Raw genomic sequence first — 27936 nt, forward strand, 5'->3', positions numbered from 1 at the left:
TACAGTTTATTCTGGGGTTTTGTTAAATAATTGATAGATATAATTGCAGATCAATGTTAATTTAGTATTATATGGTGAAAGATGTTATTTTGAATGTATAAAATCGTACAAGCTGAAAGTTTCATCTTGAAACTGTTCTATTAAACTAAACGAATTTTGAGTAAAACTATATATTTCTATCTAGTCACTTAAATTATTTACAATTTTGCACTCTTTAATGATGTATAATTAAATTACCATCAAGAAGCTCTTATTCCAGAATATAAGCAGCTTTCTCCACCATCGAAAGAATCCGTAAAGGTGATTCGTTCAAGTTTTAAATATCAAATTAAAGAATCTTCGCATACAGATAAATATGTCTTTTATTAGCTAAACTATTTACAATCCGCCAATATAATTGCCTATTACATTTCCGTAGAGCTAATTGTCCTCGCGAGAAAATCCCGCACATCTAAAGCACGTAATGAATCCTCATTGCTGTCTGGCTGATTTAGGAAAATGGGCGGTGGCCTGAACCTGGAGACGTCCACACTATTGCCCCACTCGAGCATGTGTGGTTCGCTGAGCTCCTCGAGCAGATTGTGCAGCACGGTGGCCGCCGTAATGATGCAAGAAGCGGTCTGGAAACTGATGTCTAGTGGTTGACTAAGGAAACGCCAACGTGACATCAGCCTATGTAGGGCACAATCACTGAGCTCCTGCAGATGATCGGCAACCTCATTGAAATCGTATTCGTGCGGCGCCACAGGATCCGTATACTGCTGCAGCAGCCAAGGTCTCAAGGGATAATTTTGATGAACGGGAGCCAGCACAAAGGTGGGCACCTCACGCCCATTGATGCAACGCAGCGGCAATTGCGACAAAGGATTGGGAGCGTGCGCGAATAGCGGTGTCAATGGCGCCCTGTTGCCACTTGCATTCCCCAGCTGCAGTTCACGGAACAGCATACGATCGTCCAGGAGAAACTCCATGCGTAGCGTGGCATCACCTTGTCCCTTCCCCTTGCCACGCAGTGGAATGCAGCAGACGGCGAGCACACCAATTAGAGCAGCTGGCATGTTGCATTCCCTGCGGAATCCGGCCAAGACATTTGAGCAATCCGTTTGGCTTTGGGGCAGCAGACGCAACGCTTTGCCCAGGCTGCTCATCACTGCATTGCAGAAGACCTTCAAGCACTTGATGGTGCGTGCTCGTGGTAGTGCAAACTGCTCCGATATGATGGAGATGCGTTCACCGCTGGCTAGGAAGTAGAGCGCCAATCCCACACATTTCTCAGCAGAGATATGCTCCAAGTGGGGCGAAGTTAGCTCGGGCACCGATTGCAGCGTCGGGGCCAATTGGCTGCAGAGCATCTGGAAAGTGCTGCGGGTTACATGTAAGCTGTTGAGGAACTGTTCGTCGCTGAACTGCGGCACAGTCAGCTCCCAGAACTCGGAGTGCGCTGTGGGTATAATTTCAGCTGGCGGGGATTCGGAATTGAGTGCAGTTGGCTCCTCCTCATCCAGATTGTCTAGTTGGGCGTGCTTAAGGCGCAGCATGGCAAACATGTGCATGTACTTCGACTGCAGCTGTATCATCTGTTGCATGAAGAACGAACGCATCTGTTTAAGACGTCGTCGTGCTCGCTGCTGGCGACGGCGGCGATGCGTAATCACCGTCTGTTGCAGGTGTCGCACATGTAGTTTGATCAACATGGCCACTTTTTCCTTTCGCTGTTGCACATCGGCACCCATGTCGTGTGTTTTGTCGTTGACAAGTTGCTGTAGAACATTGTTTAAATCTTTGTTTATAAAATTCAGTTCTTCGTTCATAATTATAATGATACAATGTGACCGTGTGTGTGATTGACAGCATACCAAAAATACCGATTCCAAAGACAGCACTGATGAAGTGCAATTTCGATAACTGTTAACAGAAACTTGTTATCGATTTGGTTGCACACGACAGTTAAAATTTAAATTTAATGAAAATTTCAACTAATTTTAACCCAAAGCACAAACACAAACTGTTTCTTTGTGCTTATATTATTATTATCATTTATTTAAAGTTACCGAAATGGTTGAGCATATATGATGCAGTGTCTCTGTTAACTAACAGTGTAGCAAGCTGTTAAGCTGTTAAGCTGTTTATGCCACAAACAGTTTGATCATAAGTGCGAAAACAAAAACACACGATAACATTGTTGTCGCGAAATGAGTGAGAACGAGGATACCACATTGCACATGGAACTTATTGAGTACGCAACAGTTTCCTGTCGCTTGCTGTTTATACAGGATGCTGCAACATTCACCGATTTCACGCCGGGCAATGCAGACAACGAGCTATCCACGATGGAGCTGTGTGAGATTCTATTGAGAGACATTTTGCCCAAGGTGCACAGCTATCAGTTAACAGAAGCCGTTAAGAAGCGCTTGAAATTACTCGATCTGCATCCGGGATTTCGTAAAACCCCTGAAGGCTATCAATATGTATCAAAGAGCAATGAGAGGCCATTTACTTTAAAACTTGGACGCGATTTCAATTCAATAGACAGGTTGCCTCGATTGCTGGTGAGTTGTAGGGATGCAACAAGTTGGCAGCGTTTTGAAATTGTATTTTTTTTTTTTGTAGTCTGCACAACCGAAGCGGCCGAAGGAGTTTCAATTAAATGCGACGGACGACTCACACACAATGCTCGTGGAGCAGCATGTAGTGTCATTCGTAATGCCCAAATTCCAATTAAGCCAGGATCTTGCTGCTCTGCTCTCGGCCTTCATATCAACCGATATGGAATTGTCCTGCGCTCAACTGCATAGTGTGCCAGAGATCCAGCGGCGTTTGCGACGAGCCAAGCAATCCTTTGAGGATACGGCTAATGTGCTGCCACTTCGAAAAAATCTCGACATGATCGTTGATTATGTGATCATTTTTGAGAAACTTAAAAAGAAACTTTGTAATGTATTGTCACACGCTTAAAGCTATAAGAACAAGACTCGATTTTAATAGTTTATAAAGAAAATAGATTATTTTAAGTTATCTTTAATTAACGCTAACGGACAGACTTCTTCTTCCGCCTGCTACGTTCATCGCTCAACAGGTAAACGAGGTATTGTGATCGGGCTCTCACACTCTTTGTGCTAAGAGTAACTCTGGGTGCACCACAACAAACTCTCTCACTCTCTCCCGCTCTCGTGGCCAGCTTCAGTCTTGTGTGCTGGGGGTTTCGATTTCGGTTGCTGGTTTGGCTTTTCAGTCGCAATCTACGTGTAACCAAAGATAGACGAGGTGCCGGGTATCACGAGTCCCCCTCGAGTGCGTTTTGCTTTTGGGTTCGCTTACGTTTCGGGAGAGTGTGATAGAGAGAGAGAGCGCGGTGAGCGGGACGCGAAAGTGCGGAGCGTGGCTCGTAATGTCTGCCAAAGCGTAACGAAAATTTTCAAGACAACAAAAGCGAGCAGCAGCAGCACCAACAACAACAACAACGGGCAGCATATCATTAATGGCATTTTCTGTTTCGTTTCGAGTTTGTGTGTGAAAAGTGCACAAAAGTAGCAAATGAATGGCAAACAAATGAAAATGTAAAAGGTATATGCGAAAAAAGTATCTGCAAAAATGTTGAAAATAATCAAATGTTATTAAAATTAATTGTCAAATTGCTGTGCGCGCTACAAAAAACAACAATTGCATGAAAAGATTTCGACTTGAAAAATATGATACAAGCGTTTTGCCATTTTACACACCTGCAGTCCGCTCTATGTGTGTGTGTGTGTATAAGTGCAGCTAGGCAACGCTGTGTATGAGTGTGTGTGTCGTTGCATAGCTGTAAACCAGTTGCCAATTGCAACGTGTTTTTTCCTGGCCATAAAACTAGCAAGAGACTTTATGGGAAAACTGGGAAGCGGTCAACTTGCCACAAGATCCATTCATAAACTGAAGAAAAGAAAATTTGCAAAAATGAATAATCAAACTGCTTCGATAAACTCTAGAAATCTACAAATACTTTACTCTTGTATTTATTTTTGCTGCCTTGTTGGCCAATCTGGCTAAAAACACGTCCGAAACAAGTCAAAAATAAAAAGAATATCACAACAAAACAACACAACAACAAAAACTAACACACACAAAAAATTCCACCAAATATGTGAAGAGAATTGGTATGAGCAAAGTATATAAAAGATTTAACTGCTTTTTTTGGGTATTGTCTTTTTTTGTTTTTGGCTAATAAAGCAATTTTGATATCGTAAATTGAGAACAGTGCGCACACGAACACGAAGCAGTGAGATCATTAATATTTTAAGAGAGCAAACTACCAACACACAGAACTGAATGAGAGACAGGTAGAGAGAGAGCGCAAGCTGTGCTCTGCTGGAGCGTAAAAGGCCAGCCCAATTGTTGTTGTCCGAAAATGAAAAACAAAAAAAAAAAACAATTGAAAAGGCAACGAAATGCGCTTACATTTCACTAAAAATTGCACTACAAACAAACAAGTGGAATATTATACAATAAATATATGTGTTCTTATATCGTATCGTATATGGAGTGTTCCAGCCTGTGTTTGTGTGTGTGTGTGAGTGTGTGGAGGTGTAAAACACAAACGATCAAAAAGCGCGCGTCTCGTTTTGGGTTTTGTTTTTGCAAGCAAACCAAACAAAAAGCTCGCTTTGGCTGTCAGAACTGTGAACACAACGTATGTAGGCAGCGCCGTAAGCAGCGCAGCTTGTTTTAAGTTTTGTATTAATTTGAAATGCTAATGAATTGATGCTCAACAGCAGTTTCACAAAAGATCGCTCATATTCATATATAATGTTAGATGCATGAAGTGGCTGCCAACTCATAATTAAGACCTCTATCGTGTATTCTTTTGCACATAATTGGAGTGAGTGAAAGGGTCAGTTTAGCTCTCAAGGTAATCAAGGTTGATGATGGCTTGTTTAGAGGCAACACACACAAAAACCGTGTTGCCCTTAATGCGCATTGAATATCGTAAGCACAACTGATTACAATGACTAACTAAGTTCAGGAAGCAGTTTGCCGTGTAATCTTGCATTTATTTAGCATGTTTCTGCATATCTTATATCCGGAATTTGTAAAAACCAAACAGGTATATATTTAGCTACGTCATAAATCCGTTGACTTAAAAGCTTCACAGCTTGACAGTCAAATGATTCTACGCTTGCGCTTTGTATTCTCAAATTTACGATACAGATCCGCGTAAGCAAAAACTCACTTGATGTGCGATGCTCTGCATGTTCGCTCTCTTGCGTGCGCTCTCTTTGTTTCTCTTACGATATTCGCGCAAAACCAAACTCCTACCTGTTGCTTCTTTATTTTCTTTTTGAGTTTTGTTTTGCTTGCTGTGTTTGCTTTTGTGCATACATTTTCCGCATTTTTTCATGTGCCCACTGTTGAGGTATTCAGAACACATACCACAAGCAACAGTGAAGCAACAGCAACAACAAAATACGAGTTAATACAAGACGAAGTTGGCAAAAAAATGACGAACTTTCATTAGCGTTGCGGGTTTGCTAAACATTTTGACAAGCCCCGCTATCTTTTGGAACTACTTACGACAAGGTACGGACAAGCGGGCAATGCGATTATGAGTGGTAAAAAAGAAATTCATCATTTGCGCGAGTGACAAGCACAACGCTGTCGACGTTGACATCGCAATCGCACAGTGGTAACTGATCTTGGTTTGCTAAAAGTGTTCTGTGATTGCGATGGGATTGTATGGAAGTAAGTGAAGAGTAAGCTTTATAGCTAAAAATTACTGTTTCAATTAAATGGTTAAGAGGAATTCGAACAAGCTGGAATTGCTTCTTCACAAACTGATTATCATTGTAGTGAAGTTCTCTGGACAGTTAGTGAGCGAAGAGCAAGCTTTATAGCTAAAAATTGCTATGTTTCTTTGAACTTAATATGGAATTCCTGGAATTTAAATTGATGTGTATGCTGGAATTACGAACTTCACGAACTGATTGGGAGTGTAGTGAAGTTCTTAGGATAGTAAGTATTCAATGAAGAGTAAACTTTATAGCTAAAAATTATTTGCTTTCTTTTAATTTAATGGTTAAAAGGGATTCGAAGTAGAGTGTGTGCTGGAATTGATTATTCACGAAGTGATCTTTGGCATGATCGTTTACTAGTTAAAGAAATTCTGTATTTATTATTGGGCTTTTATGAGTTAAGTGTATAGCACAAAAGCTAAAACTGGGTAGATCCTTAAAGATAAATAAAAAAATATTAATATTACCAAAAAACTCAAAAACTTTCTTGTTTAAGAACCCTAAGCGTAGACCATTTTTAAAGGTACTATATTAACATTTAAAAATTTGTTTAAATTAAAATTTTTGAGGTTTCTAGCTGTCATCATAGCTAAGCACAACGATTTTATGCACATGAACAGACGAACGATGATAGATCATTTCTACTTATAGAAGATCCTGAGTTATTATGAAATTTCAATGAAGTGTTAGGGAATATAACAATGTAATAATAAATAAATAAATAAACAATGTAAATAATAATAATAATATATAATAATAATAAAATAATAATACTAATAAATAATAATTAAACAAAAAATAATAATTATAATAATATAAATATAAAAAATAATATATAATTAACTAAAATTAGTTTAATTCTTGAAATTTTCTGGTAACTAAGATGAGATATCAAAATTTCAGGAAATTCAATAATAACTTTTGAAAGATCTGTAAGCGTAGATCAATTTAAAAGTTTCCAACACTCATTATCGCAGTGCACAACAAATTTAGGAAACCGGACAGACAAACGAACAAAGATAATCTGTGTGTTGAAGCTCAGCTGACACCACTGTGCACAGTGGCAAGGCAACTTATGCCATTACTTTCTGTGGCTTAATATCGTAAATCAGCTGCTCGTCACGTTCGTCAGCTCAGCTCAACGCTGAACGCTCAGCACTCAGCGTACAGCGGCTGCGCTCAGTTGCTATTGTGGGGCGCTGGGAGTCGCTTCGGTCTACGACAATAATAAATCCCCCATGCTATAGCTTGGGGGTCTCTGGACTATGGGCTGATGTTATTGGGGGTATGGTCTTTGGCATGCGAGCAATGTGTTGTTGTTTTTATTTCTTTACTTTTTTTTGTTTTTTATTTTTTTATTGGCCATTTCATTTGCGCGGGCCACAAACGTTGCGCACTTTCCTTTGAGCGTATAGAAAACGCGTTTACTGTGCGACTTTTAAATGCTTTTCACTGCTTTTACCAAAGTGTTGTGTTTGTGTCTGTGTGTGTTGTTATGTATGTGCTTTATTTTTGTATTTTTCGTCGCTTTCTTACAGAGTTGCGCTAACCAAAGAAAACTTGAAATTTTGTGCGTCGCATCGTCGTCGTCGTCGCATCGATCGCATTGCAAGTTTTGTTCGTCAGATGCTCACATCCGCTTGCCAACAACAGTGAACAGCAGTTGCACAATTCAAACACAACTGCTAGTAGTAATAATACAATAAAAAAGAAATATATAATAATTATACATAAAAGAAACAAGAAAACCACAACAATAACAACAACAAATTATCTGTGTGTCGTCGTTAGACGCAAAGCCGTGTCAAAGTCAAAATGCGCGTATCCAACAGATACAAGTCATCGTCATCATCATCAGCAGAAGCAGCAGCAACAACAGCAGCCACCACAGCAACAGCAACAGCAATTGCATCTTACCAAAGTCTAAGCACGCACATTGAAGTAATTGCAGCAGCTGGACGCCATCGAGTACTCGTATAATGAGTCAAAATGTGGCCGATAGTCTGGTGAGTACCACACTCATTACGTATACGACGCGTAGCTCGTCAATATGCATAGCTACAAACATACATATCTCTATTTATCCGTCTGTGTTTGTGTTTGTATCCAAATTACATAGAAAGTATAGCGAAAATGCATAGAAAGTAACGCGAAAGTAGCTTTAAGGTCATGCGTGTATCTGTATCTGTATCTGTATCTATATCTATATCTGACCATTTCTTCTCGTGATCTTTGGGCCGAGAAAGGTGCGTCCCATTCGAGCCGATAATTACTCTGGCTAATACAACTAATTGACGCCTTTGGGGCATAAATAAACTTTTGCTTGGTCTATAAAAAAACCTTTTTGGCGCTAACTCTATTGTTAAATATTTACACAAAAAAGCTTCAGTTCAAATTCATATTTTTTTTATTATACACGCTAAATGAATTGTACAGTATAAAAGTTTAAAATTATTATTTAATTTTTTCTCTTTTATTATTTTTATAAACTGTTTTGTTTTAATGCATTCATGATATCACTTTTGCCAAATATTAACAAATGAAAAATTCCAATTATTATGTTGTTTTTTTTTTTTCACGCAAACTCTTTTGCCAAATGTTTACAAATAAAATGCACAATAAAAACGTACAATTCATAAATTTTTTGTATGTTATTCACATTTAAATCAATTTCTTTAAACGGTTCAGCAAATACCTACAAAAATTTGCATTATAATAAAGCCATGTTTTTATAGCATTGTTATCGATTTCTACTATAAGCTTTGTTCGTTTCTTTTTATCGAGGTTCACACGATGAAATTCATGAAGAAATGTGGTTAACACGATTCCGTTTCGCTTCTTGATGTATTGTTTTTTTTTGCCACTTGTCCAAACCTTAGTTTGTTGCATGCCACACTTGATTGCATGTCGATTTTTCTCATTGCATCCTTAATTGATCAATTGACTTGAGTTGTGTTCCAATTTTGTTTTTACCTCACACAAATACGAAAAAAAAACTAAAGAAAACAAAACGTTTGATTGGCGGTTACGTAAATTAAAATTTATTAATATTTGTGTTTTCTTTTATTGCATTGCTATTCGACCATTCGACTGGCTCTCTCTTTTATTGTCGGCTCAAAAGACTCGACCAGGTTTTGGGTACAAAAACAAACTTGGCCAAAGAGTCCAATGTTTTTAGCCATGCGTATTTACATAATTATATCATAGAGTATCGCATACTACACTAAAGTAGTGTAGGTTATTTGGCACACACTCGAGGCGGAATGTGGAAAAATGTTGAATTTCCTTCATCACATAAATCAAACTAGATAAATAATGCTGCGACTGTCTAGACGTTTTAAGAGACCCATAAATAATCGTAAACAAAACCAATGTCAAGTTTCGTTTTTGGGGGGAATGGGCAGCGTTGTGAATGGAAAAGTCTAATTAGCAAATAAGTTATTATGCTAATTAAATGGCATATCATTTATTAATTGTTTCATAATCAAACAATCATTGATATTGCACATTTAAAATATCAATTTGAAATTTCACTGAGGCATCTCTTTATGTGAAATAATTTAAGAGCACAATGCCCACAATATTCAAATTTCCCTTTTCGTTTTGCGAGTGTGTGCGAGAGCGTGCTCACGTACAAGTAAGTATATAAATAAGCGGGTGAGAGTGGGACAGCAAAGAACGTAGCAATGATTGAGAGACGTCCGTCAAAAACATAAACAGAGCGAGTGGGTGCGAAATTCCCACGACCTCAGCAAACAAAAATTACCTGAGAGCAAAGAGTGGAGGCAGATGTTGTTGTACTCTAGCCATCGTACTACGATGCACAATCAGTGACGCTGACGCCGACGCGTAGACAGAGGTCGCTCGAACAACCCTCGTTCGTGATGTTCTAAGAGAGTGAGAGAGGCGAGTGTTCGAGAACACGAGAACGAGAACAAAAGCCGAGTGCTGTTTTACGGGCAAACGGCAATGTTGGGGCTGTCACGGATCTCGGGTTCGACCTGGCCGATGAGTGCGTTTTCGACAGTTGTTGGCGGAGGTTGTCCCGTCAACCGTTCTCGGTTTCGCTACACAACGTTTTTTCCCAGTGTAAATGTACGGTGTGTGTGATACGAAAATCTTAGAAAATACCCCAATCGAAATGTGAAATTTTGTTGTACAATGTTTTCATAATTAATCTGAAGGAGAGAGAAAGAGAAAAAGCGAGAGAGAAATATCGCGTAAAATGCATATAAAATCTGTAGCAATTTGCTTGTGTTTTTTGTGTATGTAAAAAGAACGTGAAAATAAATAAATAAAAACGTGAATCGAGCAGACTTCACGCGGTGAGCGAAGAAGGCGCACAACGTGTGATAAAGTGCAGTGTAAACTAAGTACGAAAATAAGCAAAGGAATAAAAGTTGAAGTCGAAGAAAGGCAGAAGACTCGCAGACAAGCAGCAGGAAAAGCACGAAGGCGGAGCAGGAGACGCAAGAGGAGTGTACTTGCTTGCCAATTGAACGTAGTGCAACGAACCCGTAACGAAGACCAATCCTTCGTTAAACAAGGGTTGCACGTCTGACTGTTTTGCCGCCCAGCCACCCCCCGGGCACAGCTGACTGTCGCATCGACTGTCTCTGACTCATCCATCATCAGAGCGGTGAAGAAGCTGGCGTTTCTAAGAGACCAAAACGTAACGAAAACTCAAATCAAAGCTTCAAACCAAAGCTAAAGCTTCTCTTATCGCAACGTTACATCAATTTCGCTTCAGCTTACGACCAAAGAAAACAACAAAAAATAACCAAAAAAAAAAGAAGAAAAAGAAGTAAAGGAGCTGTAAATTTTATTGATTTTGCTGTTACACACACTTCTCATTCTATCTATCGACTCCATTGAACTGCATCTATAAAGTAAACATCACAACATCAACAGCATAGCAAAAACAATTGGACAGCGTGTATAAATTACAGAAAAACAAAAAAAAAACATCTCTACGGCATTTTCCCAAGGAAAAAAGTCAATCTCAAATGGTAAAGCGGCAAATAAAAACCCAACTTGTCTACGGAGATATGCACACAAAAGGCGCGCGCATAAAAATTTTGTGCGAAAGGCAATAAATGCTTAAGATTGGCAAAGTCGAAGTGTGGATACACTTTCTGGAATTTGATTTATATATTTGCTTAAATTCAAAATTTAAGAATATTAAAAATATTCTTAAGATATATTCTCGATGAAAACAATGAGTGTGTTAAATACTTACTGCAAATAAATATTAAAAAATTTTAAAGATATAATTAAAGATTGTGTAGTAAATACTTAATTGTAAAAGCTCAGCACTGGAAATATTTACAAAATTCCGATTTATTTAAAATAATAAGTATAGTAAATACTGTAAATCAAATTCCAGCAACAGACCACAAGCTAGTATATCATTATTCCTAATATACTACGTTTTGTAGCTGGCGTTCTGTTTGTTGTGGTTATCGTAGTTGTTGTTGGGGAACCCAACCCACCACAAAAATGCCAGCAACAACTACTCACTACACTCATTTGGAACCTACGCCAATATTATGCGCACTTTTTTTGTGTGATGTTTTTCCAAGCTCCAAACCCCTGAAACCCCTGAAACCCCATTAACCCAAACCCATCCCAACTTGGATCGGCGTGTGTTTTGTACTTGATTTTGATGGCATTTCGGACAGACTATTTATGGCCCATACATACGATTACTAGACACATTACTACGATTTTCTTTCCTTGAATTGTTGTTTGCTGCGTGTCTCACAGAAAATGTCAACAACAATTATGTGTAAACACATGAAACTATAGACATAGCCAGTGGCATGGAAAATTAAGCTCCCTCCCCATTCAGTGGTAATCAATGTTAAGTATTTACACTTGAGAGGACTTTCGAGTGGGCCCAATAAGATTCCCAAGGTCTTTGTGAGGCATAAAAATAAATCATTGAGAGTTGCACGTGGGAGAAAACTTTACACTGCAAAAACAAAGATTCCTAAAATCACGATTTTGGTTTAGTACTAAGGTCTCCACGAACATGTAAATCTTAATGTTAGAAAACACATCTTGATTTCAAGAACATTTGATCCATGAACGAAAACACTCAAACCTATATAATTTCGATGGATTACAAAATTTTGTAACATAAGTCTAATATTTTTGGTGTTATTTTTAGAATTTGGCAATTTTTCAGTATAAAGTTCATAGTTTTATGAGGTTGTATTAAAATTGGTTTTATTTCAAGAACACAATTTTTAAGACGAATATTCTTGATTATGGAAATTAGGTTATTTTTTTCAGTGTACGCAAAAATATTTGTATAATGTTATGCTCACCCCGAATATTTAATCTTATGTGTAGAATCGTGGTTGATCTTTAACACTTTTCTTGTCTGATTTGGCATTCATTTGGCGTAGCTGGCAGAAAAATGTTACGCTCAATTGTATATTTATATTGCATCATTTTCATTCATCATTCACAAGATTCCCAGAGCATTTATCAGCAAAATCTAAGCGAGTTACATTTGTGTGTGAATGATAATAGGTTTCTCAAGCCCATTCATTGAGCTGTGAGCCAAACAAAGAATGCATAAATATAATTTACGACTCTGAACACACCTCTAGTTTGTATATACTATATGTGTACTATATGTTTATTTATGTTTGTATGTAATTTACAACAAAAGTTTTGCTGCTGCTTTCATTTCTTGTTATGCTCATTGCCTGAAGCTCTAATTCAAGTTGATATTTTTATATCCGCTGTTTGTTATGCCACTGCGAGCATCTGAGTATTTCAGTATATATCATTTCTCTGCTGCACAGCGGATGTGGTTTGATAATAGCCTCTGCCAGAGAGAGAGATGGCACTACCTACCGTGAAAGACAGAGAGGGGGCGAGTGCAGTCAGTTGTAACTGACGAAACGAATGGACACGGGACACTTTCGTTCGTTCGTTGTTGTTGTTGTTCACTCATTTAGTCAGTCAGTCAAACATGAGACATGTGCAGCGTTTTAGTTGTATTCACATACTCTAACTGAGCATTGGGATTAATGCATTTATTAATATGTTTTGCCAAGCAAGAAGCGATAAGGCAATTATATACTTAATCAACACAACATTCTGAGTCAATATTCGTTGTATGTAAATCACACACTCTGCTTTCAAGTTATTGTCATGAAACTTATGCCAGCTCACGACTGTTTGAAGTACTCATTAATTATTATACCCGCTACTTATAGGGTAGAAGGCTATTCTAACTTTTTGCCTCCATGAAATTTATGAAATAGGCATAAGGAGGCATCTCCGACCCTATATATAATATATTTTGCCTGTCTGTCCGTCTATTCCAATGAGCACCTCGATGTATAAGAGATATAATTTTTCGACATCATTTGTTATGTTTTCACACAGATCAAGTTTGTTTTAAATTGTTGCACGCCCACTTCCGCATAAACAATAATAACTATAGACTTTGTAATTCCTGAAAATTTGGTTGCGATCCGATAAAAATTGTCGAAGTAATTCAAGAAATTCTTTTGTATGGGCAAAAACGCTTTCCTTTTAGTTGGTTTGGCAAACAATCTGGTATATTTTGCTTTATAGTATATCTTGAATGTAGTACCATATAAATTTAGCATTTGGTATATTTTTAAGTATTCTTATGGTATTATTTATCTATATTTTGAAAATAATACCACAATATTTTTGCTTTTATTCAAAATGGGTTCCGGGTATCTCAAAGTCGAGCACACTCGATTGTAGCTTTCCTGTTATATTATTGCTTGAGATATATTTCGAGTGCACTTCTGAAAAGCGTATTTAATTTGCAGCGTGTCGCAGCTAGAGATTTTTCTTTGCTTTGCTTCCTATAGTTTTCAATTTCAATTTTCAATTTTGTTTTGTGCTTTTGCATTGTTTGTGCTGTTTATCAATGCAAGAGACAAGAGCCAAGAGCCAAGAGCTCGTTACAGGGCACTGCGGGTCGTATCGTTATAAATAGAGCGGAGAGAGAGAGCGAGAATCTCCCCCCATCGACATCGACATCGATTGTTCGCTTTGATGTTCGTTAGTTAGACCGAGGGGGTGGCTCATGTTGTAGGTGTTTTTTTCTGCTGTCGTGCTATTTTTTGCAACATCTTTTGCATTTGCGTCGCAGCCATGTCAATTAAGCCACATCAGCTGCCCACACACACCGCCAACAACAACAGCACACACACACAGCAGGCCATTAGCCATAAAACCGCACAAAGGTCAAATCCCACAGATCTATATATAGACATAAAACTCATGCAAAGTGCCTCGTCATCAGCATCCTCATTCCCCCATCATCATCATTTGACACAATTCGACTTTATTTCACTATAATTGTCGCAAAAAATAACACACACAAATTTACTTTAAGAACATTTGACAATTCGCATAGAAAATTATATAATTCGAGTAGTATTCATTTTGTATAAATTTATAATTGGCACCCGCACACCTTTTTTTTTTTGTGTGTTATTATTTGGACAATTTCGTATTTATTCTCTGTTCGGATGAATCATTTCTCGTAAACTGAAACTTTGCGTTTTTTCCGCCATTTGATTCACAATTTTGTTTTTGTTCTGTATGCTAAACGAGTTGAGTTGATTCAAGTCTCGGTCAGCTGAATCGAGAAGTGTTCCAACGGGGCTCGACTCGCACTCGATTTGCATTATTACCGAGTAATAATAAACTCGAATGAGTGAGTGCAATGTATGTGCATATTGATAGAAGGGGGGCAAGTCATGTGTTATTCCTATGGAACTGGATCTAGGTCTGGGCTATAATTACGCATATATATGCAGTATATATATTCAGCTTGATAGTGTCAATCAGACATTGTTACACATCAGCATAATCAAAGGCATAATTCAGGTGCAGGCACCAAATGGTACACAGAAATCGACTGAATAGTTAATTAGAAATACCAACGACAGGTGACTTGTTGTTGTATACAGTTGACCTCAATGCAGGTTGATAAGTTCTCAATGTGTCAGCTGAAGGGAGAGTCATTCAGTCTGTGTGTGTGTGTGTGTGGTTCTGTTTTATGCTGTCCTGTCATAATGGGAACAACAACTTGCCATGTCACTGCAGCTTGTCAGCTTCTGTTTGCGGTCTGCTCTGTTTCAGTTCAGTCTGCTTATCAGTGCTGACTTCCTAGCCTAGTTATACCCTGTGACCATTAACAATGACTATAATGGGCGCCGAGTTATGTGACAGGCATGAAGAACATGTGCTTAGTCTAGTTATTTAGGCTAACTTCCGGGTTATGAACTAAATGATTGTAGAAGCTGTGGATGAAGCATTTGTAATGACAAATTTATGCCACTTTATAAAAAAAGAATAAATGTAACGCATTTATAAACTATTTTATAAGAATTCTTAAAAAGAAAGTTTTATATAAAACTCTAATTATAAATTTTTAAACTTATAATAACCAGAGAAGTTATTTTAACAGCAACTTGAGTATTTCAGAGATCATACAGTTCAGATTATATAATAGTAGTTCAACAATAACACAGGAATAAAAAAAGTAAGAACTGTCAGGTGTACTCGACTGTGATATTCTCGATACGCATTTTGAATAAGAGCAAAACAATGCCGTATTATTTTTAAAATATACCAGATAATATAATACAAAAATATGAAAATACATATATCAAAGACTATGTTTGGTATATTGATATAGTACAACATTCAAAATATACCATATATTTAATAATATACCAAATTGCCAGCCAAAGCAGATAAGACCCTATTGCAAATGGCGCTAAAACTTGATCCATATGCAAAAATAACAAGTGCTGTCGGAACAAAAGTAATATACATATGTATATCTCTATATCTTATATTCTCTGAGATATTTGTACAGACAGACGGACATAACTTGATCGACTCGGCTGATCAAGAATATATACTTTATTCGGTCGGAGATGTCTCCTTACATACATTTTCTTCTAGCATATTTATACTGGATATAAACACAAAAGAAATCTTTTAAATATAGTGAAGTTTTAAATATAGTATAGACTTCAATAAGAGTGCGGCTTTAAATATATAATTTTAATCGCATTATAACCACAAGAGTTAAAAGAATTAATTCATAATTCATAATTCGTCATGCGCAATCATGCCATACTTTTTATACATAATGCAGGATATCTTTAAGTCGTGCAACTATTTTAGTAATGCTTTCTTGACATTTCACTGCGTTGTCCTGCCCATTAAGCTATTTTTAGAACATATCCATTAGTACCTTTAGTGCACTTGTTTCTATCAATTCAATTGTAGTTGTTCAAAGTAAATTTCCATGATTAATATATATGAAATATTATGTAGCATGAGGTCTTTTATTACAACCCTATCGATGGGGTTGCGACTCGTTTTTCGTTTGCTCCAATTCAGCAGCTGAGTTTTTGGGGTCGCCTTTTTGTCATGCCTCTCAGCACATGCCGGAACGTGTCTGATTAACTGGCAATTTTTATATATTTTATTGTGCGCGATTTAATTTTATTATGACTGAATGAGTGTGTGTGTGTGTGGTTAGCTTAATGCGTTTATTTTGGGATGCTGTGAGGAAGTCGGAGTGATTTCAGCGTTTGTTTCTTGCCGCCAAATGGGGCACGTTTCATATTAAAGCTCCCCGTCTCGCTTCCTTTCTTTTGTTTGAAGAGCAACCCCAAAAACATATCACGCACGACTTGGGTTTTGACCTGCTGATCTGTTTACGCAGATAACTGGTCAGCGTATGTGACATTTTCTGCTGAAAGTGTGGCTATTAAGAGAAACAAGTTATAGTGTGTATAATTTGTAGCTCTCTGGAAATTGTTGGCCTAAATTTATGGCCAAATGCGACATGAAATGGGCTGTCACCATGCCATAAGCGCAACACATTTTCCGGCATGGATGCCACAAATAATACAAACCGAATTGCAAATGCACTTTTCCCTGAAATTAGTTTGTGGTTTTATGCTAAACTAATAAACATTTGCAACGACAATTTCAAAAAGAAAACAACTTTCCCATTCTCCTTTCGCTGAATGGGCGTGAAAAAAAATAGCAAAACAACTTCCTGGAAAAGTTGCGTTGCACGTTTTGGGGCGAAAACCTTGTGTTGTTGTTTATGAATGGCAACAACAGGGGCAATGAAAATTTCGTTAAACAAAGGCGAAGCATAAAATTGTTGCTTGACTATAATTGCAGTTTGGGGAAGCGAAAGCATTTAACCAAATATGGAGAAGGTGGCGAGTGAGTCGCTTGAGACGCCACTTGAGTTGTCAAAAAAACGTCGATTGTTTTGTCGACACACATGGATCGACCAGAAGCCGGAGACGTTGTCATCGTTGACGCAGCTGTGCGTAAGTGTGTGTGTGTGTGTGACGATGTCTAAGCTAAATTGTAGCCAAGGTCAGGGGCGAGCAGCAACACGGGCTACAGCACACAAGCCCTAGGCATTGTTGCAGACTCTCGAACTCGTTGATTTTTCGGCACTCAAGTGCGTCTCTGTCTGTGTGCTCAATGAATGAAATGAATTGAATGTGAATGAACTCGTTTCACGGCTAGTTGAATGCCATCCAATGCCAATCAATGTAGCAAGATCAAGTACAAAACGCAGTCGTCACTCGCTCTCGTGACAAACATTGACTCAGCGAATAACATTTACAGAATTTCACAAGCCAAGCGAACTGTAATTGCCAACACAGCCATCATCACCACCACCACCAGCAGCATCAGCAGCAGCAGCATCAACAGCAGAAGCAGCATCCGACGTTGATCAAGAGTCACACTTGTGCCTATCAGTTGCAGGATTTGGCTGGCTACAATCGTGCGCTGATGCCACCGCTGGACAACACAGACTTTAGCAGCACGTGGCGACATGTCAACAACAACAAAACAACCACGCCCTGCGCCTACCATCAACAGCAGCAGCAGCTGCAACAGTCGCCACATTGGGCAAAGGCAAAACCAAAGCTGCAATATCATCATCACACGTGTCCGCGACAAAAGAAATCGTCCATAGTCACGCCCACAACGACGCCATGCTCAACGCCCACCTCGACATTGGGCCGGCAGCAGAAGCAGAAGCAGCAGCAGCGACGCTCACGTTCCACATCAGCGACGGCGACGGCAGGCAACAAGCAGCGTCGCAATAGCTCATATCATTCCTATGATGACTTGGATGCAACGTCGGCGGTGATCAATGCCGAGCGCAAAGTTGTTGCCAGCCTCAAGTATCTGTGCGCTTGCACGGGCGCCACGCTGCGCAATTTATCGAAAAAGACGAAAGATTTGCATGCCAAGAACTATACGTACACCAAGGTAAATTGCCAAATGGCAAATTAGAATGCATGCAAATTATATTCAATTTGTTTGTTTGTACCCGGCCATTAATATGCAAACATATACATACATACATATATATTTGTTATTTGCTGATTTGTGTTTTGTTCTGTTTACCTTTTACCTTTTGGGCGCAGCTGTGTCAGCCGTCGACGTCGTTTTTGACGGCGGTGACGTCGCCATCTTTGTTTATTTTATTTGTCAATCGATAACACATGCTTATCGATAGAGCGCAAGCTTATCGTTGTTGTGCCCTTATTCAGTGTTGTAAAACGTCGGTTGTTATTTGCCTAATTAACGCCTATTTGAATTCATAAATAGTGCCAATTAGTTGTGGCGTTAGTTTTGCACTTATTTTTTTTTTTTTTTTAATAAAAATTGCGCATTTTTGACGCAAATGAAAGCGAACTGAGCTGCCAGAGTGCGTCATTAATTAAACAACAAAACAAATGTAGCAAACAGCCGGCAGCAGCATTTAAGCATCGGTAGCAACAACAACTACAAAATACCAAATAAATAACAAATAAATTAAATAAATACATGCACACGCAACACACACACACACACACACACACACACACACACACACACACACACACACACACAGAACATCAACAGCAGAAGCAGCGAAATTTCTTCTTTTTTTTTTTTGGCTGCCGCTGAGAAAATAAAAAGTCAAGCGACTTGGCTGATCTTTTGCCGTGAATTGATTAAAAGTTGCCTTCATATTCTCTCTATACATACGACGATGTATTTATTTATTTGGGGAAGTAGATTCAGATGTAGATCTGTGTGTGTGTGTGTGTGTATGTGAAGATCAACCACCCGAAGAAAACAGCGCACAATTAGAGGCTAAAAGTACGGCAGCAATTAGATAAAAACAATTGCCATTTGTTTTCGTTGCTTTTATTTTGTTTCGTGTATACATATACATATTTTTTTGTTTTATGTATGTTGCAGGAAGCAGCTGTTGTTATTTTTCTTCTTGTACATTTTCGCTTAATATAGGTATTAATTTAATTTCCAGCAATTCGCGCTATTTGCTTCTTTACGAAAGTAACTGCAAATGTGCCTACAAATATATTAGTTTCAAGTACTATTTCAACATGTTGCTACAACAATTTAAGAAAGAGGCAAAAAAACTTGGCAAGGCCATTTTCGAGAAAAAAGAAAAAACTTTCAGCTGTTTACAACTATCTCTCAATCAAATTTATGCACAATTACACACCGAAAATAAAAGAAAGGGAGCGAAAGAAAGACGAGTGTGCTTTGCTGTAGTGTGAATACCCTGCACATAATCAAGAAATTATCTCACATAATTTTTCCGTTAATCATTTACTTCCTGTAATTAAAAGTCACTTAGTAACTAAACAGATTCTTGTGTATTTCTTATCACATTAAAGCGCTCCCGATTATGAATAAATATACTCGTGTAGTATATGTAGTATGTGTTTTGAATTGAGATTGCGTGAGCGAATTTGTTAGACCCTTTTTCTTTCGTTTTTGTTTGTGATTTGTGAGGGTATTGAAAGAAACATAAAACAATTTGCGCCGACCACTTAACGGCCAAATGTTTTCGTTGTTGTCTTCTTTACGAAATACTCGAGAAACAGTCCACGAAACTTTACGAAATGGGGCCAGACCTCAGACGCCCAGCACCCGGCACACAAAAAGTAAACTAAACATTTAAATACGGCATTTGTTGTGCCTCCGTCGTCTTCTAGTTGTTGTTTCGCATTTGTTCGTGTAATTAAAGCGCATGCGGGCAATTAATTGGTCGAACATGAACTTCGTGTAAGTCCCGCGATCTCTGTGAGCATTATGTCCAGATCTGCTGCATGTACAAACATGTATATATATATGCTTCTATATATGTACATATGTATGTAGTAGCTTGCCATGTTTATGTTTTGCGTATTTGGGGTCTTCTCTTGGGGTCAACTCGAGTAAGTGGCGTTGTCATCGCTGACTGGGCAAATCTCTTTTTTATATGCGTATTTATTAATCGAGGGAGGAACGCAGCCAGCCTTTAATTTGTTTGTGGCTTTACATACTCACACACACACACACACTTACACTCTCAGTTGTAGATTGCGTGATTTTGCTTTTGTTGTTCATTTTATTCACCAGATTTCTTCAAGCTTATTCATTCACGCTTCCACTAAATTCATTACTTTTATTCGTTTCAATTTTTTTAAGGCAAAACATTTGTTTACATGTGTGTGTGTGTGTGTCGATGCGTGTGCTTCATTTACATAGTTTTACATATAAACAAAGGCATTTGTTAAGCATGTTTTCACAATTAGAATTATTTTTATGCTTTTGTTGATTAAGCGCAAATATTTAAGCTATTTCTGATCCACATACACACAAAACATCACATATTTCTGGGTTGGGCGATGCGCTGAGTAAAGCTCATAAATATTTATGTCAATTTATTGGCCATGTAATTGACGAACTGACATTGCAAACTCAATTTTTCATACGTTCATCATGCTTCAAGCTAAATTCATGCTCGCTCAGTATGATTTTGCGGAAATATTCAAAAGCGGCAATTTTAAAACAGGAAGCGCTTCGGCACTCATTATTATAGCAATGATTATTGCATTTATTAATTAAAGTATTTACATGAGCGTGTTTGTTATTCTTAAACTTGAGTAGAATAATATTTTATTAAGAAGAGAAGTTGGATATCTTTTTGATATCTATTTCTTTATGTTCTTAAATTTGAAAAAATAATATTTGTTTCGTAAAAGAGAATAATTCTATGAGTGTCATCAATTCTTAAGAGTTTAAATTAAATAAAAACCTGTTTAGCTTTATAAAGTTTTTATAAAACACAATATAAGGATTGATTAAGATACGAAAAAGACTAAATTTGGTATCGAATGAGACAACTCTTTCCGTAGAATTATGACGATAAATTGAACTTTGATTGTCCGAAAATATCCGGAATTCTGAAGAAAAGGCAATCCCAGTAGCAGATATACAAATGTAATTCATCAAAGATTAAAAATAAACATTATCTTAATTCCTCTTTATAAGAATGTAAAGTATATAATTCTACATATTAATTAAGATATTTGAGAAAAAAGACTTGTAAAATAGCAAAGCTTAGCAGAGTTAAGATCAACACAAAACAAGCTCTATAAAAAATGTAAACACTTTAAAAATCTATAAAAAATGGCAAAAATTTGTAATCAATTCTTCCTAATTGAATTCCGATGAAAAAAACTAAAGAATTCTTGAAAATATAAACATAGTATAGTATAGTATGTTAATGCTTTTGATGGCTCGTCGTAGGCTTTGCGAAACTTAGTCGCATTGGCCAATTAGATAGATATTTATGAAGCAATTAAAATACCAACTAGAGCAACTGCATGAAATGGACGGGAACAAATGTGTTTTAGTCGAAATATTGGCAAAACAAATTCGACGGGAAATGAAAATGGAAAATGGTATATGGAAATGTCCGCCAGTTTCCATCACAACAAAAAGTCGAAAAGGCGAATATAAATACTTAAACAAAATAATTTTTGGACAACGGGGAATTCATTTTGGTTGCCGTCAAGACATATTGTTTATATTGAGAAATATTTAAAAATTTGCGTGTTCGTATTAAGAGAAATAATGAATTAAAAATAGTCGGAAATTGTTGCTAAAATTAGCCAAATGATTAATTGTGGCAATGAATTGAATCAATTTCGATACAAACACATAAACACACTCATAGAAAGAGAGATGTATATAGAACATAAATATAATTTCAATTATTGAATGAAGGCAGTCAGCACTTTTGCTAATTTGACATTTTGATTGCTTTTCCTTTTTAGCCCACGTGGCGCCTTTGGGGCGAGGAGCACGAGAAGAATGCAATTTTCACGGTCTATCTGAAGAAGGTGCGCTACCATCGACCCACGCCCACGGCGAGCAATGTAAGTTATCAGCTGCATCGTTGGAGCAGTCCCAAAAGCAATTACTTACCTCGATAGCCTTGGCAATTGCCTGCCACATTTTTCAACACACACACACACATTCTCACATTTTGCAGCAGGACTCGGACGATGAAATTTCACACTTGGAATGGGAAACGGTGCGAGTGCGCTTCGTGAAGGCAGCTACCTTGGCCCGCTTGGTTGAGGCATTGGCCACCGATGATGGCGAGCTGGAGTCCACGTTTATCAATGTATTCCTCTCCACATATCGCACCTTCTCCACGCCCAAGCAAGTGCTTAGTCTGCTGACGCAACGCTACGATGCGCTGCACGAGAAGCACGCCGAGGAGCTGGAGTTGGCCCAACAGAATGGCACCTCGGAGGATCAGAGCTACGACTCGCCTGCGTCCATACACGAGCAGCACAAGAAAACTCTAGTCTCGGCGCTGCACGTGTGGCTCGATGGTTTTCCCGAGGACTGGCATGAGGATAATCTGCAGCAGATTCTGGCATTCGCCGGCAAGCGGCTCAAACGCTCCGATCTGCATATCAAGGTGCTGAATCGTCTGGAACGTTTGCTACGCCAACAGGTCTATGGCGGGGGAGGTGGAGGAGGTGGCGCCACAAATAATGTGGAGAGCACGCCGCTGCCCTGGCTGGCGGCGCAAGCTGGCCAACAGTTTATGATGCATACGCCGTGTGGTTCCACCTACGATCTGAGCGAGCAGTTCAGCGGCATGTACCTGGCGCCCATCTACCGGGGACCCACACACTTTATGCAGGCCTTTCGCTTTCCCCACGTCCCCGTCCGACACTTTGCCGAGCAGCTGACCCGCATGGACACGGAGCTCTTCAAGCGCCTGATACCGCATCAGTGTCTGGGACACACGTGGGCGCGAAGGGACAGCGGTGGCTCCGAGACTGTGGTGGCCACAATTAATCAGTTTAATGCTGTGCTATTCCGTGTGGTCTCCAGCATCCTCATCGATCGCCTGAAGCCACAGGTGAGTATTTCCCTAAATTTGTCATAGTTTTAAATGATTTTAATGCTTCGTTTGATTGGCAGGATCGCGCCTTGAACATATCTCGCTGGATTGATATTGCCCAGGAGCTGCGTATGCTCAAGAACTTCAGTTCCCTCAAGGCCATCATCTCGGCACTGAACTCCAACTCCATTTACAGACTCTCCAAAGTGTGGGAGTTTTTGCCCAAAGAGCGCGTAAGTTGTTAAGGGAAATGCCGTTGAAACCCTTTTAATTGAAAGTGAAAAAGGGTCTATTCGGTTTTTAATATGGGGAATTTTAGATTAACTAAATAGGGATCATAAATTGGATTGGGATCATTGACATTTTAAATGATCACAATGAAAGTTCTTACCTTCAGATAGTTGTTGTTTTTTGGTAAAAGAAATACAAGTATCACTATCCTTTTTTTTCTATTTAATATTATAAATTGATTATGTGCACAGTACCTCATTTAAATTTTATACTTTTACTAGCCCCTGGCTGACCTCTCAGTAGAAGTTGTTCTCTGAATATGCGGCTTTCTTTTCATAAAAATGGAATTTAAGAACTAATAATCAGAAAAAGTTTAAGAATCATTTTCAACCTTTAAAGACAAAGGAATATTTTGGATTCAAAGCTTGTTTGTTATACATTAAATGCCTTAAAATACTTGGAAGTACTAAAAGATTATTTTAAATTAGGCAACAATTTCCATTCCTTTATTTTATAATATAATATTTCGAAATATAATTTATATACACAAATATTATGCTTATTTTTAAACGATCGTAGATGAAATCTTTTGGATAGTTGAAGGGATGATTAGAAGTTCATCAGATCCAATTTACTCATATTTAATCCTTTAACTTCTTTGACGTGTATTTTCTCTTTCAAAAATACTTACTAATTTTCCCAAACCTCTTTCAGATGGAAATCTTTACGGAGCTAGCTCGCATCTGTTCCGAAGACAACAATGCGTGGACACTGCGTGAGGTGCTGAAGCGTGAGGGAACTGCCAAGAATCCGGATCCAGCTGGCGATCAAACCGATCGCCATCTGCAGAAGCTCATACAGAACCTGGGCACACAGACATCGCATGGGACCATTCCCTATCTGGGGACATTTCTCACCGATTTAACCATGATACACACCGCCAATCCGGATTACCTCACCGAGGACAAGCTCATCAATTTCGACAAGAAGCGCAAGGAGTTCGAGGTGCTGGCACAGATCAAGCTGCTCCAGGGCGCCGCCAACACGTACAATCTGCACGAAGATGCGCTCTTCGATCATTGGTTCGGTTCGATGCCGTTGCTCGATGAGCGTCAGGCATTTGCGCTCAGTTGTCAGCTGGAGCCGCCGCCACCGGCGCCTCGGAAATCGGTGGCGAGCACGAATACATCGTTGACGAATACGACGGCCTCATCGACAGCCTCCATCATGGGCAGCGCAGGCGGACATGGGCATCGCAAGACTGACTCCATACACTCCAATTCGAGCAGCGGAGCTGGTTCACAGTTCTACTGTGAGCTGAACAGCAGCAATAGCTCGAGGCACAATTCGCTCGATCGCGATGCACATCACGCTTCGCTCATGTCCGCCTCCAGCAGCACCTCCAATCTGTCCATGGACTCGAGCAACTCCGGCGGTCGTCAGTCAGCTCACAGCAAGCTCACGCATTCCCAGTCACTGGGCAATGGACTGAAGAATGCTGCCTTGAGCAATGGCACCTCGAATGGAGGATCCCCGCATACACACATCAATGCTCAGCTGGTGCAGCCGGTTGGCGTAACGACGCAATCGGCGCCAGACTTTTATATCATACGTGTGACGTATGAGACGGATAATATTGAGCTGGACGGGATTGTGCTGTACAAGAGCATTATGCTGGGGAATAACGAACGGACGCCGCAGGTGATTAGGAATGCCATGCTGAAGCTGGGACTGGAGGATGATCCCGATCGATATACACTGGCCCAGGTGCTGCCCGACAAGGAGCTGGTCATGCCGAAGACGGCGAATGTCTACTATGCGGTCAACACGAATTACAATCTCAATTTTATACTGCGACCACGCAAGGATGATGCTGGAGGTGTTGGCGGAGCTAGCTAGTCCGCAGCTGTGCCCCTATCCCAGTTGTGGTGCTTGAGATACGAGGGCGAGGAATGAATGAATGCAGCATATATACAAATATATATATATATATAGAGCAAAACGATTCGCACATGACAACAACAACTACAAATCTTTAGTTGATACGATTTATGTATTAAAATAATTATTTATTACCTGCATCGAGAAAAGTTGATGAAAGAGATCCGTCAATTAGCTTATCACTTTTGTAATCTCCATTTCCCCTTTAATTGCTCCACTGAGTTTTTGGAATTGTATATCCAGGACACATACTCGGATGATTATCCTGTATATGTTACTAATTGTATTATTGTAGAGTCGAAAACTGGAATAATTGCTGATATTTATAAATGATATACTTTTTACTGATACGATATACATACGTATATAATTATTATGATTATTAAGCGATTGATATTCAAAATGTGGTACAATAATTTTGAGGTTAGAATCGATATTATGTTAGATTAAAGATTAAAGATTAAAGAGGAACCAAACGACGATGACGATGACGATGACTCGACTCGCGTTGTCTCCACGAAACATGTATGTACTTTATTAAGCCAGCCCACAAAAACCAACAAAAACATCAGTTTTATATATATAGTTATATACAATATGTTTATATGTATATGTATATGTATTATATAGATGTTTTATTGCTGTACTTGTACACGTGTATTGTGAATCGAACAATACGAGTTGTAACTAATTATTTAGTGTGGGTTGCATTACATTTTTTATAGGCTCTCTACACTTTACACTTAGGTAAGATATTGTACGATGTGTTTTTGTATATTTAAGCAGTACAGTACAATTACCAGAATTATACATATGTATATCCAAAACCTACAAATAGGAGAAAGCGCATATTTAATATGAGAGAATCGGAGATAGAGCTATTATTAAATACGAAATGAAGTAAAATACATTTAATACAAAATGTGTGTAAATATAAAAACGAAACGAAATGTCTTTTATTTAATCGGTGGAGAAGTTCAATTTTAAAAAGGTAATTCCTCTATAAATAGATTCAACAATCGTTGTGAATTAACGGTACTATAAATACCGTTATTGTGAGGGAATTCCAAAAGATGTGATTATCAGACGATGCTGATTATTAAGCAATTTAAGACCAGGAAGTAAGTTAATCAGATCAGTCAATACAAATTTAATGGTTGTTGATAAGCTATCACGTTTGCTAGGTTGTTTGATATTGCAATTTTAGAGTCATATGGTTATTAAACTGTTTAGGAATTAATTCAGTTGAGAGGGTAGAGGAATCATGAAGATACCATATTAATGGGAGATGGTTTACTTTAATCCAGATATATCCTGATAAACTTATAACTGATAAATATGTTTTAATGTTCTAAAGTTCTTGTCGAAAATTGGAATTGGACAAAACCTGCATATGAATTGCTGAATAACTTAAATCTTTGTCGTCTTGATAAACAGCCCATAAAGAAAACATACGAATTAGTGCGTGATAATACGAGTTGATATCAATATAATTGATGCAGTGCTATCAGTTGCCTTATGGAGCTTATAATGGCTGGCTAAGTAACCTATCCGTACCTTTTGGTCTTTGAATTGGTTTATTTTGGGATTATAACTAAATTGGGTGATTCATTTAACGCGTTGCGTTTGAAAACGTAAACAAATTTCTAGGCTTATGTTGAAGAGGGTCGCTCAAAAACAAGTCCAAGCTGAAGCCCAAGCTCCATTGCCTACCACATCATCTACCTTTCGAATATCAGCAATGTCATCTGTCCGTTGGCAGAGCTTGAAACCCTTTCAGCGAGCACAGCGAGAAGTGAGGAGAGATAGAGACAGAAAGAGATGGGTAGTGAGGAAGATGGCGACAAATCCCAGGGATGCTAGAATTCAAGTTAACGGGTCAGCACATCTCATTACATTTGCCAAACGACAGGGCAACTAACGTTAAGACAGTAAAAGTAAAAGTTAAATAAATTACTTTTTGGAATTCGAGTGAGTTTGTTTTTTTCGTTGTCGTTGTTGATGTCGTTATCGTTGGGGTTAGATGAAAACAAGTTACACATAAAAAGTTCCATTGAAAGAGCGAGAAAAACAAAAATCAAGTCGTTGTCCTCGTTTTTGCTAGCTTCGAGTCGTAATTTGGTCCTCACACAAAACTTTAATTAGATCACTCGAATGACAAAAATAAATCTTTTGCCGCAATAATAAAGGCAGCCAAACAAATTGAGATTGAGATCCTAAACCCGGATTCGTCTTGACGGCTTGGCGGGGGATTTTAGATGGCTGCTTTTGAAAAGCTCTCGACCAAAAACTTTTCACAAACTAGTCAGTGAAAAATGAGGGATAGAGGGAGGAGAGCAGTAGTGAGTATGAGTAGGGAAATGGAAATGAGTTGAACTGACGTTGGCTGTCAGGCGCAGCAGGATGGAGGATGGAAGGAACAGCAGCAAAAGGAGTGTGAGGAGCGACAAGTTGACAACAAACTGAGGGCAATGCTTGTAGTTTGTAGTGTTGTTTTGTAGTGCACGACTGAGAGAGTGTGTGTGTGTGTGTGTAGTGTGTTGGGGTTAAAAGCTCTGGGGTTAACCATGACGTCATGGTTGTGCTTGTGCAAACTATTTTGGCGTACGCATTTCGTCATAAACGAGAATAATCAATAACCTAGGCAGACACAATGACGCAGCCAACGTGACATAATTCCCATGAACAGCGCTAGCTGATAACGCGAGGGTTAGGTCG

The 27936-nt window shown here is 38.6% G+C and overlaps 3 protein-coding genes across 4 annotated transcripts; 2 read left to right on the forward strand and 1 right to left on the reverse strand.

Annotated features, from left to right (window-relative positions):
* Positions 1-273: 273 nt before the first annotated feature.
* On the reverse strand, positions 274-1845 carry LOC117571693 (uncharacterized). Its single transcript, XM_034253987.2, has one exon. The coding sequence runs from the start codon at positions 1809-1811 to the stop codon at positions 405-407; it is 1407 nt and encodes a 468-aa protein (XP_034109878.1). The 5' UTR covers positions 1812-1845; the 3' UTR covers positions 274-404.
* A 262-nt stretch (positions 1846-2107) lies between these two features.
* LOC117571696 (uncharacterized) lies at positions 2108-7463 on the forward strand. Its single transcript, XM_034253990.2, has 3 exons — positions 2108-2549; positions 2611-3564; positions 7304-7463. The coding sequence occupies exons 1-2, from the start codon at positions 2193-2195 to the stop codon at positions 2953-2955; spliced, it is 702 nt and encodes a 233-aa protein (XP_034109881.1). The 5' UTR covers positions 2108-2192; the 3' UTR covers positions 2956-3564; positions 7304-7463.
* Positions 7464-9774: 2311 nt separating this feature from the next.
* LOC117571692 (ral guanine nucleotide dissociation stimulator-like 1) lies at positions 9775-26168 on the forward strand. Of its 2 annotated transcripts, XM_034253983.2 has the most exons (6): positions 9775-10774; positions 17451-18104; positions 21959-22060; positions 22177-23064; positions 23127-23279; positions 23992-26168. In XM_034253983.2, exons 1-6 carry the CDS (start codon positions 10772-10774, stop codon positions 25174-25176), a joined length of 2985 nt encoding a protein of 994 aa, XP_034109874.1. In that variant the 5' UTR covers positions 9775-10771; the 3' UTR covers positions 25177-26168. The 2 variants fall into 2 exon arrangements, with proteins under 2 accessions (XP_034109874.1, XP_034109877.1); XM_034253986.2 differs by lacking the exon at positions 17451-18104 and having other exon boundaries at positions 9776-10774.
* Positions 26169-27936: the final 1768 nt, after the last annotated feature.

This window comes from Drosophila albomicans, chromosome 3 (genome assembly GCF_009650485.2).
Source record: "Drosophila albomicans strain 15112-1751.03 chromosome 3, ASM965048v2, whole genome shotgun sequence".
Taxonomy (NCBI): Eukaryota; Metazoa; Arthropoda; class Insecta; order Diptera; family Drosophilidae; genus Drosophila; species Drosophila albomicans.

Bases quoted from the DNA above. Each gene is read 5' to 3' on its own strand.
- LOC117571693 (XM_034253987.2), bottom strand. From the start codon at position 1,811: ATGAACGAAGAACTGAATTTTATAAACAAAGATTTAAACAATGTTCTA.
- LOC117571696 (XM_034253990.2), top strand. From the start codon at position 2,193: ATGAGTGAGAACGAGGATACCACATTGCACATGGAACTTATTGAGTAC. The intron at 2,550-2,610 runs GTGAGTTGTAGG...TTTTTTTTGTAG, and splicing joins ACAGGTTGCCTCGATTGCTG to TCTGCACAACCGAAGCGGCC.
- LOC117571692 (XM_034253983.2), top strand. The intron at 18,105-21,958 runs GTAAATTGCCAA...TTTCCTTTTTAG, and splicing joins AGAACTATACGTACACCAAG to CCCACGTGGCGCCTTTGGGG. The intron at 22,061-22,176 runs GTAAGTTATCAG...CACATTTTGCAG, and splicing joins CCACGCCCACGGCGAGCAAT to CAGGACTCGGACGATGAAAT.